The following is a 15,136-nucleotide window of genomic DNA, read 5'->3' as shown; positions in this document are numbered from 1 at the left end:
CAGGCTCCGAGCTGTCAGCACAGAGCCCGACGCGGGGCTCGAACCCACGAACCACGAACCGCGAGATCATGACCTGAGCCGAAGTCCGACTGAGCCCCCAGGCGCCCTCACATTCCGCCCTCTCGCACACCTCCCGCGCCCTCACCCCCCTCCCTGCCCTCTGGTGGGGGGGGGTGACGTGAGCCCGGAGGACAGACCAGGGCGGTGTCGGGTGTGGCCCCAGCACACAGCACAAGCCCGGCCGGGGAGGCTTTGCCACCAGTTTATTGAGTAAAGACCGCGGGGAAGAGTCACGGGCGGGCGCTCCGCACGTGAGAAGCGGCCCCGTGGGAAGTAAAAATGTTCTTTCTCGGCCGCGTGGGTTTGAGTCAGTCCCGGCACACGGCTGGGGGCCGCGTCTGCGTCAGAGGACAGGGGCGGGCTCTCTGCTCGAACTCTTCTTCCTCAGCCCGGCTGCAGGGGGCCCGGGGGCGGGGCCTCGGGCGGCCACGGACCCGCTCCTACGTCCCTCTGTCCGTCCAGGCTCACACCAGCGGGATGGGGTAGGAGGCACAGGCCGCCAGGCCGCACATGTTCTTCCCACGCTCGATGAGGAAGTACCTGGGCAGACAGGGCGGGCAGGGGCCTGGCTGGGGCCTTCTCACCACAGACCTTTCTGGAAGGTTTTGCCGCTCACCGAGATCTGGCTCCGGGGTGAGGGCGTCTGAATTTACTCATAAAACACGAGCGCTGGGCCTACTGTGTGGCCAGGAAACCTCGGACTTGACTGCGAAGATCTTTTCCTTCGCTCTCCGCGGCTGCGGCGCTGAACCCACCCAGAATTTCCCGGGGCGCCTTCTCAGCCCTGACCTAGCTCCTCACAGTTATGTATGGTCCCCCCCCGCCCCCCAGGAGTGGACTCTAGTGGGAAACAGGACAGAGTCCCCTCAGGGCGCCCGCTCCCTGCCCCTGGCTTCTAGGAGGGGCCGTTAATGGTCAGGGGTAAGCTTGTTGCCTTGGTAACCTGCCCTCCCAGCGGCTCCGGTTCTGGCTGCCAGAGACCACGGCCCGTTCTGACAGACCTGGGGGCCGGGGCAGGAGGGAGCTGCACGGGCCGTCTCCGGGGTGCGGGGGTTACAGTCCCGGTCCCCTCCCCGGGGGCCCGCACGGGGGCGCACTGACTGGCCCCTGCTCAGAAGCCACATCCTCGAGGGGGAGGTGACCCCTCCAGGGCCCCCAGACCTGAGCAATCACGCCCCTCCCAGCGCACGGGACCTGGAAGTCGCTTACCCGTTCATCCCCCACTGGGGACCCCAAGAGTTTTTCACGATCCAGTAGGGAACCCCATTTTCTTCTCCGTACCCAACAGCCAGTACTGCGTGGTTTACCTTATCTGGAGTTTTATGACAGGAAGTGCTGGAAAACGAGAACAAGAAAGGTTTGAACACAGAAAGGATGAAAGCCTCCGACGGCCCCGCCCCGCGCGGTGTCCCAACGTGGGCACCGTGGCCCCGCAAGTGGGGCACCAACGTCAGGGTGACTGCGGTTCTGGCCTCACGAAGGAGCGCGCGGACGGAGCTGCCCCGGCTGCAAGCCCAGACGCCCTCCAACGCCTACTGCACGGCAGGGAGCGGTCAGCCTCCAGCCGCACCTGCGCAGGTGACAGCGCCCTGGCGGTGCTCGGCCGCCACCGTGCTGGTTTTTAAGGCCACCTGTACTCGGGGCAAACGCACAGGTGTTCCGTGGACCCTGGTGAACTAGTTTCCGCAGGGAAACCCCAGGAAACTCCAAGCGCGGTGGCGACGTACGAACCGGGCTGACGCCTGGCTGGGGTCCCGGGCTGGGAAGGCCCAGGGCTGGGGCGGCACACCGGCGGCGCCCGCAGCTCTGCTCCCGCCACAGGGAAGCCTCGCTTGGCACGGGGGACCGGGGCGGGGGGGGGGGGCGCTGCCGGATGGCGACTGAGGGCTGAGGAGCCTGAGAAAGGCACGGCTGAAACTACAAACCCTCAGGGTGGCTGCGGGGGGGCGCGGGGGCCGAATGGGGGTGGGGTGGGGGCCGAATGGGGGCTGCGAGGCAGATGAGCTCAGAGGGAGAAGGGCCAGATCACCGGGGTCCCCTGGCCCAGTGACCCTGGACGACGAGACGATGTGGGGGTGGACACGGAGGTGGCAGAGGCTGGCGTGGCCAGCGAGCGCTCCACAAAGCAGACTTCGGCTCCGAGTGGGGGGCGCCCCGCGGCGGGACACCAGGACACGCGGGTCACAGCGCATTTCTGGGCGGCCGTGTCAGGCAGCATATGCGGATGGGGAGGAGACGTGGGGGATCTGAGGTCCCCGCGGGCCGCCCGGCCCTGGGTCCCATGGGCCCGCTCGTGACGTGGGGCAGGCAGGTTCCAGAAATGCTCGGTTTTCGTGAGCCGTGCGGGGAGCCCCCAGCCCAGGTCCTGAGAGCGGCTGCTTCCTCCTCTTTCACAGCTTCCCACGCTGAACGCGGGTTTCCTCAGCCGCAGGCAGCTCTCCCGCTGACGGGGAGCCAGCGCTGTCCCCGTGGCCGGGTCTGCCCTTCTCTCCCCTCCTCTGCGCACCAGACTCCGGCTCCCGCCCCTGGAGCTGCGGGGCCCAAGTGGGGCGTGTGAACCGTCAAGCCCGTGGCCCCCGCCGAGCGCTGGTCTGGCTAGGAATCCGGCCCGCCCGCCCGGCCCTGCGAGCTGGGGCCCCTGCTCACCTGGAGTAGATGCCCTTTCTGTACATCATGAAGTCGCCAGTGACCTCGAAGGCGAAGCTCACGGGGTTGTACAGGGCCACCGCCTCCACCATCGCCTCCTCGTCATTCTGTGGACACACAGTCTCCGTCACCTCTCTGCCCCCTTTCAAAACGTACTCCTTCGTCCCAGGGTAGGGATGGAGGCTCGGGGCGGCGTGGGTACAGGAAGGAAGGAAGAGAAGGCTGCGTTGGGCCAAAAAGCCACTAAGCAGATGGTGGGGGCTTTGCCTGAATGGCCAGGTTCCTTCCCGTTTATTTGGCTTATGTGTCTCTCCTCTGAAACTCTGGCCCCTATGACCTCCCTCCCCTTCGCTGGGTGGGCTGCTGGCCACCTCTCTTCCTGGGGAAACCCTTGGGGTGGGGGCCATGGGTGCAGGTGGGCTGGCTTGTGCCGTCGCTTCGGTCCCCGTGACTCCCCCTCCCCGGCCCCCAGGACCCCTGCCCTCACAAAGCCAGAGTAATTGACCACCTCTCCCTCTGCCTGTGTCCTGGAGTGAGCCAGCCACAGGAACCCCATATTTTGGGGTTGTTTGTTACGGCAGCATGACCTGGCTTATCCTGACTGATGCACATTCATCCTTGGTGAATTCGCATTCGATCTCTCACACATGCTGATGCCACTCACACACGCACACCTTCCTGTTGGGGAACTAGGGTCACTGCCTGCATCTTACAGGGAGGACACGGAGCTGAGGCCGGAGGCCTGCACAGACCCAGGTTGGAGCCCACATACTCAATGCCAGTCCCAAGCTCTGTCCCTCCCGCCTCCCACCCTCTGCTGCCGCGGTGACTGGGCACGACGAAAATCCAGGCCTTCTAGTCAAAGCACTCGGAGAGGACAGGCTGCCTGCTGTGTCCCCAGCCGTCGGGCAGCCGTGAGACCAGCCCCGTCGTGAGAGCAGTCCCCGTTGGAGAGAAGGATCCGGTACTCACGAGCGTGATGTTGGCTACGTCCTTCACGAAGGCAATGGCCTTGCTGGGCTGGAACCTGCAGTCCCCGTCCTGTCCGGGCAGACGGTGTGGAAATGAGTTAGGGAGGCTGGGCCCCCGGCTGGGACTCAGGCCTCCCCGGGCCGACGGGTCACCTGAGAGTCAGAGGCATGCTTGTCCTCTAGCGGCTCACAGGGCGGGACGGCCCGCCCGCAGACACTTGGCGGGAGCCTGGGGGACCTGGCGAGGGACGGGGGTGCGCGCCAGCCTGCCTGGCGGGGGAGACAGGGACGTCTCAGTGGACGGACAGAAGGAGCTGTGCAGCTTCCGATGGCTGGAAGGTGGACTCCAGTGAGGGTCCAGGGTGGGGACTGTCCCCGGACAAAAACGCAGGTTTTGAGGGGGCTGGTGCTGCTCCTCAGTGAGGGGACAGCAGGCAGGCAGGTGTGAGGGAAGGACGCGGCCGGGTGGCCCTCGGCGCGTGCAGCGGGCCCGGGGCACAGATACAGGTGCTGGAGAGCGCGGCGGGCGGTGCGCCCGGCGGGAGGGGACCCGGAGGAGCCGAAGCGGCGGCGGGCACGCGCTGCCAGACCAGCTAAGGGGCCGAGGGTTGGCTGAGGGCTGAGGGCTCAGGGAAGCGGGGGGGGGGGGGGGGGGGGGGGGGGGGGGGGGGGGGGGGGGGGGGGGGGGGGGGGGGGGGGGGGGGGGGGGGAAAGGAATGACCTTGGCGGGTTCAGGCCCGAGGCTGGAGGGTGCTGGGGGGGGGCGGGGAGGAGAAGGCGCTCCCGAGGCCGCGCCGCCCGCGGTTACCTGGCCCCTGTACGGGTAGGCGTCTTCGCCCATGATGCCCTGGTTGTACCGGATGTACTCGAACGCCTGGCTGGGGAGGCCCCTGTGAGAAGCACGGGCAGAGGTGTCCACCTGCACCAGACGGGCTCTCTGGGCGTGGGAGGGGCTGGCGGGGCCGCCCCAGCCCCTGGCCCCCGGACAGACGCCTGGAGTCCACGGACAGTCAAACGTGCGTCAGGGGCACAGGGAGCACAGAGGACCCCAGGCCCTCTGCCAGGAAGAGTGAGCAGGCCCACCGGACGGCAGAGGGGACCCGCCCAGCTCCTGCCCACCGCCGTGCCCACGGGCGCTGTGCAACCTGCCTAGTCCCTCACGTCAACCGTCAACCCCATGTGGCCCATACTGTTATTTCTTGGGGCTTCAAAAAAGTTGAACAACCTCCCAGGGACCATTCAGCTCCAGCCACGGAAAGAGGGCGGAGTTGGGAATCAGACAGGCCTGGGCTCCGATCGCAACTCTGCCGAATTCCGGCTGAAGGGCCTTGGGCCTAGGAGGTGACTGTGCGCTCCATGACCAAGGGACGACTCTGCTCCCACCGCTGACCCGACAGAAGCAATGGTGGGAAATGGGAGGGGCTCTGGTCCCCCCCGGCCCCCCAGGTCAGGGACGTACCCTTGGCAGCCGTGATTGTTGAAGTTCTGGGCACAGTCCACCAGCTGCTGCTCCGCCTGCGGGGAGGGGTGAATGCAGTGAGTGGGGGCAGGGCAGCTGCACACACCTGTGTCAAGGCCGGTAAGAGCCCCCCGGGCGGGGACAGCAGGCGTTGGGAGGGGCTCAGGGGCAGCCTGGCAGCCTGGCCGCAGGTGAGGACAGGCCCCCAGGGCCTCCTTGGAGTCCCCGCCCCACCCTCCCGGGGCCTGCTCTCCCCCCTACACCCCCACCTGTCAGGCCTGGGGCAAAGCCACACCTCTGCAGGTGACCTGAGGGGCAGCCTGCTTACCAAGGACAACAGCTTCCCACTCTGGATGGCGATGGCCGACTCCAGGGCCCCCGTGGTGGAGAAGGTCCAGCAACTGCCACAGCCGCCCTGGAGAGGCCGGGGCGGGGGTCAGTCACGGGTGCCCCAGGATGCAGGCTTTCGGGCCCTCGCAGGGTCCCTCCTGCTGGCCGCCAGCACCTCCCAACCCGGGCCCCTCGCTGACCAGGCCCCACCGCCCTGCGAGGGCCGAAGCCCCCGCAGAAGATTCAGATTCAGTGGAAGAATCTTCCACTGGCCCCTCTGCTCCCTACAGTTTCTCAGCAGGTCTTGCCCAAGTCTTGTTTCTAGAACCTTCTCTGTTACCTCTCCACCTCCAACCTCACTCTACCCACTGACCTCCCATAGGGCCCAGACGTCCCGCCCGCCCCAGTCATGGCCGCTGGCCTCACGGCGCGATGCAGCTCAGGCGTCAGAGCCTGCTGTTGGTCACAGCTGTGTGCACGGGGGTCACCTCTGTCCTGTCAATGGTCAAAGGGGCTGATGCGCCTGCCCCGCGGGGCTGAGAGGCGCAGACGGCTTCCCTCCCTGCCTGACGGCCTCCGTGCCCCCCTCACGGCCCCTCACTGCCCAAGGTTCTGTCCTCCGGCCTTGCCGTCCCGCAGGGGCCTCCCCTCCAGCCTCTTCCTCCCAAATCCTTCCCTCCATTCGGCGGCGGGGGGCCCCCATCCGGCCAAGGAGACCTGGTCTCGGACAAGGAGAAAACGTTTCTCAGCGAGAGTTTCGGCGGAAGGCCCGTGTTTCTCGGGGGGACTTTCCCTCGGACTCTCTGGAGGTGAGGGGACGGTGTCGTTCTGGATAAGGGGGAGGGACATCGTGGGCAGAGGGGACAGCAGGGGGCAGGAACGGGGTCGGGGGTCCAGCTCTGATGCACACAGAGAATACGACGTTCAGGGGGCTCTGTAGGAGACCCAGGCCCCCGGGGGGCCCTGGGCGTGGGTGGCACAGCCGAGCTTCGGTGCGACGAGGAGGGCCTTCGCCTCCCTGCAGGGCAGCCCCCAGAACCGCCTCCCGGAGGTGGGTGGCCGGGGGTGGGGTGGCAGACACGGATCTGGGGACACCTGCCACACTCCGGGTCCTTCCTGGGACACCGTCTGCGAATGTGGCGATTTGAGGGGAAGGGCGGGGTTGCCGCGCGCACCTGATTTTTCACCGGTGAGACAAACTTCCCCTTTTTGCGCCAGTCCACGAAGGGCGGGTAGGGACCGGTGCCCCGGAGGTAGTTACCCCTGGTGGCCGAGCAGTTCTGCAACAGCCAGATACAGTTTTTCAGACGAGCTTTTAAAGTACGCACTTAAAACAGAATCACCCAGAGATAGAAGGACCCACCCCGCCCCCAGCGACCCCCAGCAAGTCCAACCGCGAACAGACACCTTTGAGAGGCCAGGGGCCGGGACCAGAGAGCCGGGTTCAGCACATAAAGGTGCAGTTAAACTTGAACCTCACACGAGCGACGAGTAACTCTGGAGCCTAAGACTGTCCTGTGCACGCTTATGACATATTTACACTAAAAGGTGATATACCTGTGCACCTGTACTTTCTGAGGCTACGTCTGGGAGACACAAGGCCGAGAGGCCACAGGTGTGGACGGAGGAGCTGCTCAGAGCTACCTGGCTCCCCAGGAACCCCGGCCCCCGGCGTGTTGGGGGTGCGGGTTAGCTCTGGCGGGAAGCCGGGCAAAGGTCTGAGCAGCAAGAGTCACATTTGGCCAAAACGAACACCTACCTGAGGCTCCGACCAAAGATACTTGTGTTTTATTTCAGCAAAGCTCATGTCTGAAAATTGGTTCAGTCCCACTGAAAAAGAGAAGGAAAAACAAAAAACCGAAAGAAAGGGGCTCAACAAGTCACTAATAATCAGAAAAAAACAAAGGGACCCATGTTAGCCTGGATCCTGTGTCTGTAGCAACCGGACCCTCACGTGTTCTGAACTAATACAACGTAACAAACCAAGGTCAGCCGTGCCGGGGCTTCCTGACGGCCTGGGAGCGTCTCAGCTGCAGACGCCTGTGGGCTGCGTGGCTGGGGTGTGGGTGCGGTTAGTGTGGGGAGGGGTCTGGGCACCAGGGGTTGCCATCTGGCAGGAGAGCCTTCCCACCTGCCTCGTGGGGGGGGGAGCACCCCCATCCATCTCCCGTGACGGCCCAGGAGAGCACCAGAGATGTTAACGAACTCCCCCGGGGGCACAGCCGGTCAGCTGACCCTCCGTGGTTTCTGAGGCCCTGGATACACTGTGTGCATGTGTTTCTAGTGACACCACCCAGGAGGGAACGCAGGGCCCCCAGGCCGGCACTCCGAGGGCAGGGCTCAGCGCCGGGACAGACCCTCAGCGGGCAGAACCCGGGGTCAGCTGAGCGCAGCTGGGGACGCGCCCGCCACCCCTCGGTGCCCCTGGCGCATGTGCCTCGCCCTGGGCGCGGCCGGGAGCCTGGCGGGAAGGCGGCCCCGCGGTACTTTTAAACGTGTGGTTCCCAGCGTTGTGGGCGCGTATCCTCCTCCAGTTGCCGACAAAGGCCCGCAGCCGGAGCTGGTACTCCTCGGAGCTGTAGCTCTTTTGGTGCTAAAACGAAACACATCAGCCGTAAGTGGCGGGAGGGAGCGCGCTGGATCCCAGGAGGAGGGGTGTGGCTTTGCTGCCCGTCAGGCGTGTTAGTAGGCGGGACGCCGCGGTGTCGGTCCGTCGCTGGGGAAGCCAGCGCCGCCTCAGGGACCAGAGGGACGGCAGCCGCCTGGAGTCCCCGAGGCCCTGAAGGGCCGCGCCAAGTGCAGGTTCTCGCGGACGCGCGGCTGCCGCTGAGTCCCGGGCTGCGGAAATCACCCGTCTTTCGAAAGTGCGCGCACTACTGTCGTCCAGGCAGCTCCGGCCGGCAGCCACCGCGATTCGAATACAAAACACGGATGTGAATCCCAAGGCGGGAGAGGCGGCCGTGTCCTCAGCCCAGGGGACAGCCGTTTGGAATGCGTTTCTGTTCTCGCCTCCGGCCAGTTCCCCGCAGGAAGGTCCCAGGGGCGGGGCTGGAAAATCCCCCCAGGGTCTCAGATCGGCACAGCAGGGTGTGAGAACCGGCAAGAAGGAAGCAGAAGCGGCAGAAAGAAGAAGTTGGGCACTGACCTGCACCATCCACGACTTAAAGTGAACTTTCTCTGTAAAAAGAAAAAAAAAAAAAACAAATTAGGCCCCGGCACCTGGCAGTGATGTTGGCCTGCAGCCAAGCGGGCACTTGAGCACTGATTGGCATTTCAGGAAGTAAGCTAAATTCAAAGCACCAAAAATGGTGTCGTGTGGCGGAGGATGCCAAAAAGCCCTGGAACTCTCACTCCGCGGCCGCGGTGGCGGCGATCTGGGGCACCGCCGCCTCGGCCACAGGACGGGGGCGGTCCTCGGGGCGGTCGCCTGGCGGCGGACGGGGGCCCCTGATATTCTTCTACTCGTTCAGCTGCGTGTCTATCTCTACACTGTGGAAACAAATCGAAAAATGCATCTAACGCCTTGTGCGCTTTTCTGTCTGATGTTCTAGTTCAAGGAGAAGTTAGTTAAAAAGCCTACGCCCCGAGGGTCAACAGATTGCTTCTTCAAGGGACAGATAACAGATATCTTGGTCTTTGTAGTGTCCCGTGGTCTCCGTCACAGCCGCCCAGCTCTGCCCCCGCCGCTGGGTGAGCACAAACAGGTGTGAGCACGTTCCAGTTAAAGTAAGTCACAACGCAGGCTGGCCCCTGTGTGCGGACGGGCCCCTGCAATGCCTGCACGCGCGGGGTTCTGCGTTATCCACAGCTTCATAGTTAAGTGGCTGCGAAGGATGTGTTCCAGCTGATTGTAAATACTGGCATTTTAAAATAAGACGACCCCATCATCCTCTCCGAGCTGGCCGGGGAATCTGTGCACAGCGCCCTGGTCGGGACGCTCTATGTACACGGTGGTGGGATGCTCGCCGTCAGCAACAGACGGAGCGCGTGGTCACACTTGGTGCCTGACCAGCCTTTCAGGCAAGGAGGACAAAAAGGATACATTTAAGGGGCGCCTGGGTGGCTTAGTCGGTTAAGCGTCCGACTTTCGCTTAGGTCATGATCTCGCAGTTCGTGGGTTCGAGCCCCGCGTCGGGCTCTGTGCTGACTGCCAGCTCAGAGCCTGGAGCCTGTTTCAGATTCTGTATCTCCGTCTCTCTCTGACCCTCCCCTGCTCACACTGTGTCTGTCTGTCTTTCTCTCTCTCTCCTAGAAATAAATAAAAAAATATTAAAAAAAAACAGTATACATTTAAGTTATTTTTACTTCTTGTGACTCACACATCTCTGAACATTATACAAATTTATTCTGGTTGAATAATCCTCGTTAAACTGACTAAAATATTTCAGGGGCGCCTGGGTGGCTCAGTCAGTTGAACACCTGACTTTGGCTCAGGTCATGATCTCACGGTTCATGGGGTTCAAGCCCTGCGTCCAGCTCTGTGCTGACAGCTCAGAGCCTGGAGCCTGCTTTGGATTCCGTGTCTCCCTCTCTCTCCGCGCCTCCTCCCTTCTCATAAATAAACAAGCATTAAAAAAATTTTTAAATAAATAAAATATTTCAAATATATTATACTTTATGAAAAGTAGTTGTTAAACATATAGAGTAAACTTGTATCAGATGTGCATCCTTTCGTGAGATAAATAGGACTTTACTAACAACACCTGCTCATGGATTTACAGAATCATGAGTGAATATTTTCCTATTTTTTTAAATGGGTCAGCATTAATTCTGAAAATAAATCAAAGGGCTAAGAAATCCTGCTAAATAAGCAGATCTCTAATTGCTGATTGCTTCTGGGAATGGAAGGCAATTTTTAGAGCAAAGTCTCTCAATTCCTGTGTTCCCAATCACATGATGCTCTCCGACCCCATCAGCTGATGCCTCTGTGAGGCCCTCTGGTTAATTTCAGTTTCCTTGAAGAACCACAGCCTTGAAGAAGGATTTGTTACCATCTGTCTCTGCTAGATGCCTCCGATGTGTTTGTAAGATGTGTTTATAACCGCGAGGTTCAGACTTAGGAGGAGTGACAGGTGCTCTCTCCTGGAAGCTCAGGTTTAGCAAAGAGGATGCTGGGAAGTTAAGGGGCTGGACGCTGATCCCTTATCTGTGCCCAAGTCACTGGGAATTTGTTTCTCCGGGGACTGCCCTCCCTCCCCACTCCTCACCCCCACCTTGAAGATCCCCGGTTGAAGATCACTGCTTCTCAGCATTCCGATTTCCCTGTGTGGGTCACACATCTGTTCAGAAACCAAGCTGTGCCACTTTCCCTGGGAAAGACTTCTGCTTCCCCAGTACAATCCAGCGAAGGGGTCTGGGCGTTCCCGGTCCTGGTGTCAGGGTCCTGCTGCCGCGATGGCTTCAGACAAAGACCTCAACTCACGACCTGGGTTTGAGGCCCGATGGAGTTCAGGACAACGGACTGGACTTTGCCTCTGGGAGATTTCAAAAGCAGGGAGCTGGCGTGATGAGCCTGGCCTATTTCTCACTCGCTGGAGGTCGGTGGAAGTAAAAGCCAGAAATGCACTTGGGGCTGTGCCGGAAGGATCTGCTGGGGGGCCCAGGGCGCCAAACGTGGACAGACCCATCTCAAATCCACTGTGACTTTCGGGAGAGGTGTCTGTACAGCTGCCCCGTCTGGGGGGCTGTACGTGGGGACAGCAGGGGGAGGGCCGGCAAACGACGGCAAGCTGAAAAATGTGTTTTTACACTTTCGAAGGATTGAAAAACACAACATTTTGTAAGACCAGAGAACTATCAGTTCAAATTTCAGTGTCCAGAAGTAAAGGTTTATGGGAACTCAGCCCCACTCATTTACACACGGTCTGCGGTCACCCTCACCAGCGCAGTTGAGTAGTCGCTGCACATGGTGTGACCCACGAACCCTAAAATATTTACTCCCTGGCCCTTTAGAGAAAGAGCGGGCTAGGTCCCGCCTCTGGACTCGGGACGGGTGCCTGTGCTGGCCCTCCACGCAGCCACGTGGCCCTGGCCCTGGGGCACTGGCTTCCCCTTAGATGGCAGCTGACCTGGAGCTGGCCCCCTTGCCACCCCCCACCCCTTCTGCAAGACCGGCGGGGGGCGGGGCGGGCGGTTCTTGCACAAATGGGTACAGAGGAACCAGGCAAGATTCTGAGCCCGGTGATCTCGTCCCAAGTCTGTTCCTTGCAGTCCTGTGTGCCGGGCCGGGCGGCGGCGCAGGGAGGGAGGGAGGCTCACAGGGAAGAGCCCCCGGCCTGGGGAGGTGCTCAGAGCCACTGCGCAGCAGAGGGGGCGCAAGAACGGTGTGCCTCTGGCCTGAAGCGCAGTCCTGGGGCCTGGGCCGCCACCAAAGCGCCTGGAGCAGCACCCTCGGGTTTCCAGGGTTGGCACAGAGGCCGACAGCCCATTCTACAGAAGGGCCCTCAAGGCAACTATGGAGATCCCCAGAAAGGCGCTAGAAAGGATGGAAAGTCCCTGCTCGTCCCCGCAGGGGCTCAGCAAAGCCCTCTGTGTCTCCAGGCGGGACGGGGAGGCAGCAGGGGCCAGGGCTTCTCCGGGACTCCGGGCCCCGCAGGCGGCTGGGCCAGGGGGACCCAGGGCACCCGGCCCACCGGCTCCTCGGGTCACGCAAGACGCCCTCCCAGGCCTCCCGCGCTTCCCGACCCCTCCCCTAACGCAGCTCACCCCTCCCGGGTCCCCACCCGCGGAGGCCCAGGTCCCGGGGCCGGTGAGAGGCCCGGCCCCACGGCCCGCAGCCGGGTGCTCCCCACCCCCCGGTCCTCCGCGGGCCCGGCCGGCCTGGCCAGGCTCCTCTCCCGCGCCGCCCCCTCCCCGTACCTAAGGAGCTCGCGTAGAAGTCGGCGGCGCCGCAGGCCGGGGGCCCCAGGAGCCCCGCGCCCGCGCAGAGCAGCGACAGCACGGCCCACATCGCGGCGGCTCGGCCCGCGGACTGGCTGCGAGGGCCGGGGAGCGCGGCCCAGGCGGCTCCGGGGCGGGGCTCCGGGGCGCCGGGGGGCGGGGCTCCCGGCCAAGGCGGGGCGGGGCTCCGGAGGAGGGGCGGGGCGCCGGGGCGCCGGGGGGCGGGGCTCCCGGCCAAGGCGGGGCGGGGCTCCGGAGGAGGGGCGGGGCGCCGGGGCGCCGGGGGGCGGGGCTCCCGGCCAAGGTGGGGCGGGGCTCCGGAGGAGGGGGCGGGGCTCCGGGGGAGGGGCGGGGCACCGGGACATCCTGCGCACCTGCTGTGCGCTCTCCCGCCCCTTCCTCCTATTGTGCCAGGAAGGACTTCGCGGGGGCGGGGGGTGGTGCTGGGGGGGCAGTCACAGCGTGACCTCGCCCTCTCCATGCCCGCCCCCCATCCCCCCCACCCCCGCCGTCTCCCCTGCTGCCCTCAGGCTTGCTCTGAGGCCCCAGCCGAGCAGGTTCCGGGTGCGGGGCTGGGGGTGGCCTCCTGGGACCTGGCTGGTGGGGGGCCCGGGGGGAGCACGGGAAGGTGCTGAGGCTGATCTCTGGGCGTGCCCGGCCGACACTGCAGGAGAAGCGGCAGTCAGAGCCCCCAGATCTTTGTCACTTTATGACTTTGCTCCTGTCTGGATGTCCCTGTGGGTGCACTTTGAGGCAAAGATGTCAGATAACGTCCTGCGTTGAGGTTTGCAGCGTTAGGTTCCCGGCCTCGAGGGGAAGGGTCCTCCAGAGGGAGGTACGGCAGCTGTCCCTTCCCGAAGCATCACCTTCTGCCCATCCGAGGTGCCTCTGACCTCCGACCCCAGATGTGCCCCCTGGGCTGGGGCCCCGGGGACCCTGTCGTGTGGATCAGGAGGGTCTGAGATGCAGTGAGGAAGGCAGTGGCTTGGGCAGCTGGAGACCAGTGTCTGGGTCCAGTTCTCCTGCGGATCCGCCCTGTGACCTAAGCAAGTGGTTCTGGGCCTCTGCTCCTCTGCAGAGGTGAGGCGGGCAGCAGAGCCTTACTGGGCCCCCGGGGAGGTGAGAGGAAGTCTGAAAGTTCCGTCCTGGGTTCTATGGTCAGACACGACCCAGGCGCTGCTGTGAAGGGACTTTACAGATGAAATTAAGGCTTTCAACCAGCTGATGTTAATGGGTTGTCCAAGGGCCCAGTACGATCATGTGGGCCCTTCAAAGCGAAAGAGGAAGGTGGGAGAGTCAGGGAGGTGAGCCAGAAGGTCAGAGCGCTTGAATCACAAGAAGGACTCTGCCCACCGTCGCTGGCCTCGAGGGGCCTGGAGCCCAGGATCATGGGCGACCTCCCGAAACGGAGAATGACCCCAGCCAACAGGCAGTCAGGACCTCAGTCCCACACCTGATGGGAGCACCTGAGTCAGCCTGGAAGCAGACTCATTCTCAGAGCCTCCAGGAAGGAAGACAGTGTGGGTGACACCCTGACTTTGGCCGTGCGAGATGGGGAACAGAGGAACCCGCCAAATCCACACGGGCTTCTGACCTTGAGAACTACGAGATAATGTTTGTGTCATTCTCAGCCTCTGCGTGAGCGGTAATCCATCACGCAGCAAGAGGAAACTCATCCAGCAGGTGAGACGATCAGGTTGAACTGGTGGCAGGCTCGTTCTCAGGCTCCCGTGCACGCGGAGGCTGGCACACGTTTGCATCTCAGGGGTCTGGGGGCTAAGAGAGACCACATTCCTTTATGGATGTGTTGGGCTCAGATATGGAGGGCTTTACATCAACAAACTTTCTTATGCTCGCTATTTATCCCCGTTCTACAGTTGAAATGATTGAGGCACTTAAGCAACTCTCCTAAGGCCACACAGATAAGTGATGGAGCTGGGGTTTGAGCCGCTGGCCAACTGAACCCACAACTCTACTCCTCAAAAGTAGATATCGGCCCCGCGGGCACAGGTGAGCGACCGTGGGCCCCAGGCCCTCCCTCCTTCCTAACTAACCATCAGCAAGGGGCGGGCACCAATCAGACCACAGCTCTTGATTCCTGGGTGACCACCTGCAGCCTGCCCCACCTCCGTTCACCCCTCGTCTGCAGGCCAGATCTGCTGCTCACCCCCCCCCCCCACCCGGCCGTGGCACCCATCAGAGTCCACCTCTTCGCAACGCGCCGAGCGCTCTCCAGACTCATTTGTTCACACCGCCTCTGGCCTCGGGTAGTCGTGGGAACTGCACTGACAGTCTACTGTGATATAGTAGCTGCTGCCAATGAGGATTTGGTTATTTCATGCTCAGAAAAGCCCCGTGAAGCTCGTTGGAGCATGCGTGTACCCACTTCCCAGATAAGGAAGCTGAGATGTGGGGAGGTTCAGGAGGCCTGCTGGCAAGCGATGGGGCATCCACGGCCACACGCTGATTATGCGTGGTGAGCAGATAGGGCGCTGGTGCGGGGTTGGGCGGAGGGCGGTAGAGGGGAGTGTATGGTGGGAGGGACAGAATGAGCGATGACTCGCTGGATGGAAGGAGGGAGGGGATGGAGTATGGGAGGGTGCGTGGATGCATGGATGGATGGTTGAATGGATGGATGGATGGATGGGAGGGAGGGAGGAGGGAAAGGAAGGAGGGAGGAGGGAAGAGAGGAAGGGAGGGAGGGGAAGGAAGTATGGAGGGATGCATGGATGGATGGTTGGATGGATGGATGGGAGGGAGGGAGAGGGGGGAGATGGGTGGATAGATGGGT

General features: G+C 62.8%; 1 protein-coding gene across 1 annotated transcript; it reads right to left on the bottom strand.

Moving 5' to 3' along the window:
- Positions 1–240: 240 nt before the first annotated feature.
- CTSH (cathepsin H) lies at positions 241–12,460 on the bottom strand. Its single transcript, XM_039257725.1, has 12 exons — positions 12,325–12,460; positions 8,612–8,643; positions 7,954–8,059; positions 7,226–7,296; positions 6,642–6,746; positions 5,465–5,551; positions 5,137–5,192; positions 4,486–4,567; positions 3,679–3,747; positions 2,707–2,813; positions 1,270–1,395; positions 241–600 (listed from the first exon to the last, which is right to left on the bottom strand). The coding sequence occupies exons 1-12, from the start codon at positions 12,413–12,415 to the stop codon at positions 525–527; spliced, it is 1,008 nt and encodes a 335-aa protein (XP_039113656.1). The 5' UTR covers positions 12,416–12,460; the 3' UTR covers positions 241–524.
- Positions 12,461–15,136: the final 2,676 nt, after the last annotated feature.

This window comes from Hyaena hyaena, unplaced genomic scaffold (genome assembly GCF_003009895.1).
Source record: "Hyaena hyaena isolate Hyena2069 unplaced genomic scaffold, ASM300989v1 scaffold_13, whole genome shotgun sequence".
NCBI lineage: Eukaryota > Metazoa > Chordata > Mammalia > Carnivora > Hyaenidae > Hyaena > Hyaena hyaena.
This window is presented reverse-complemented; position numbering and strand designations above follow the sequence as displayed.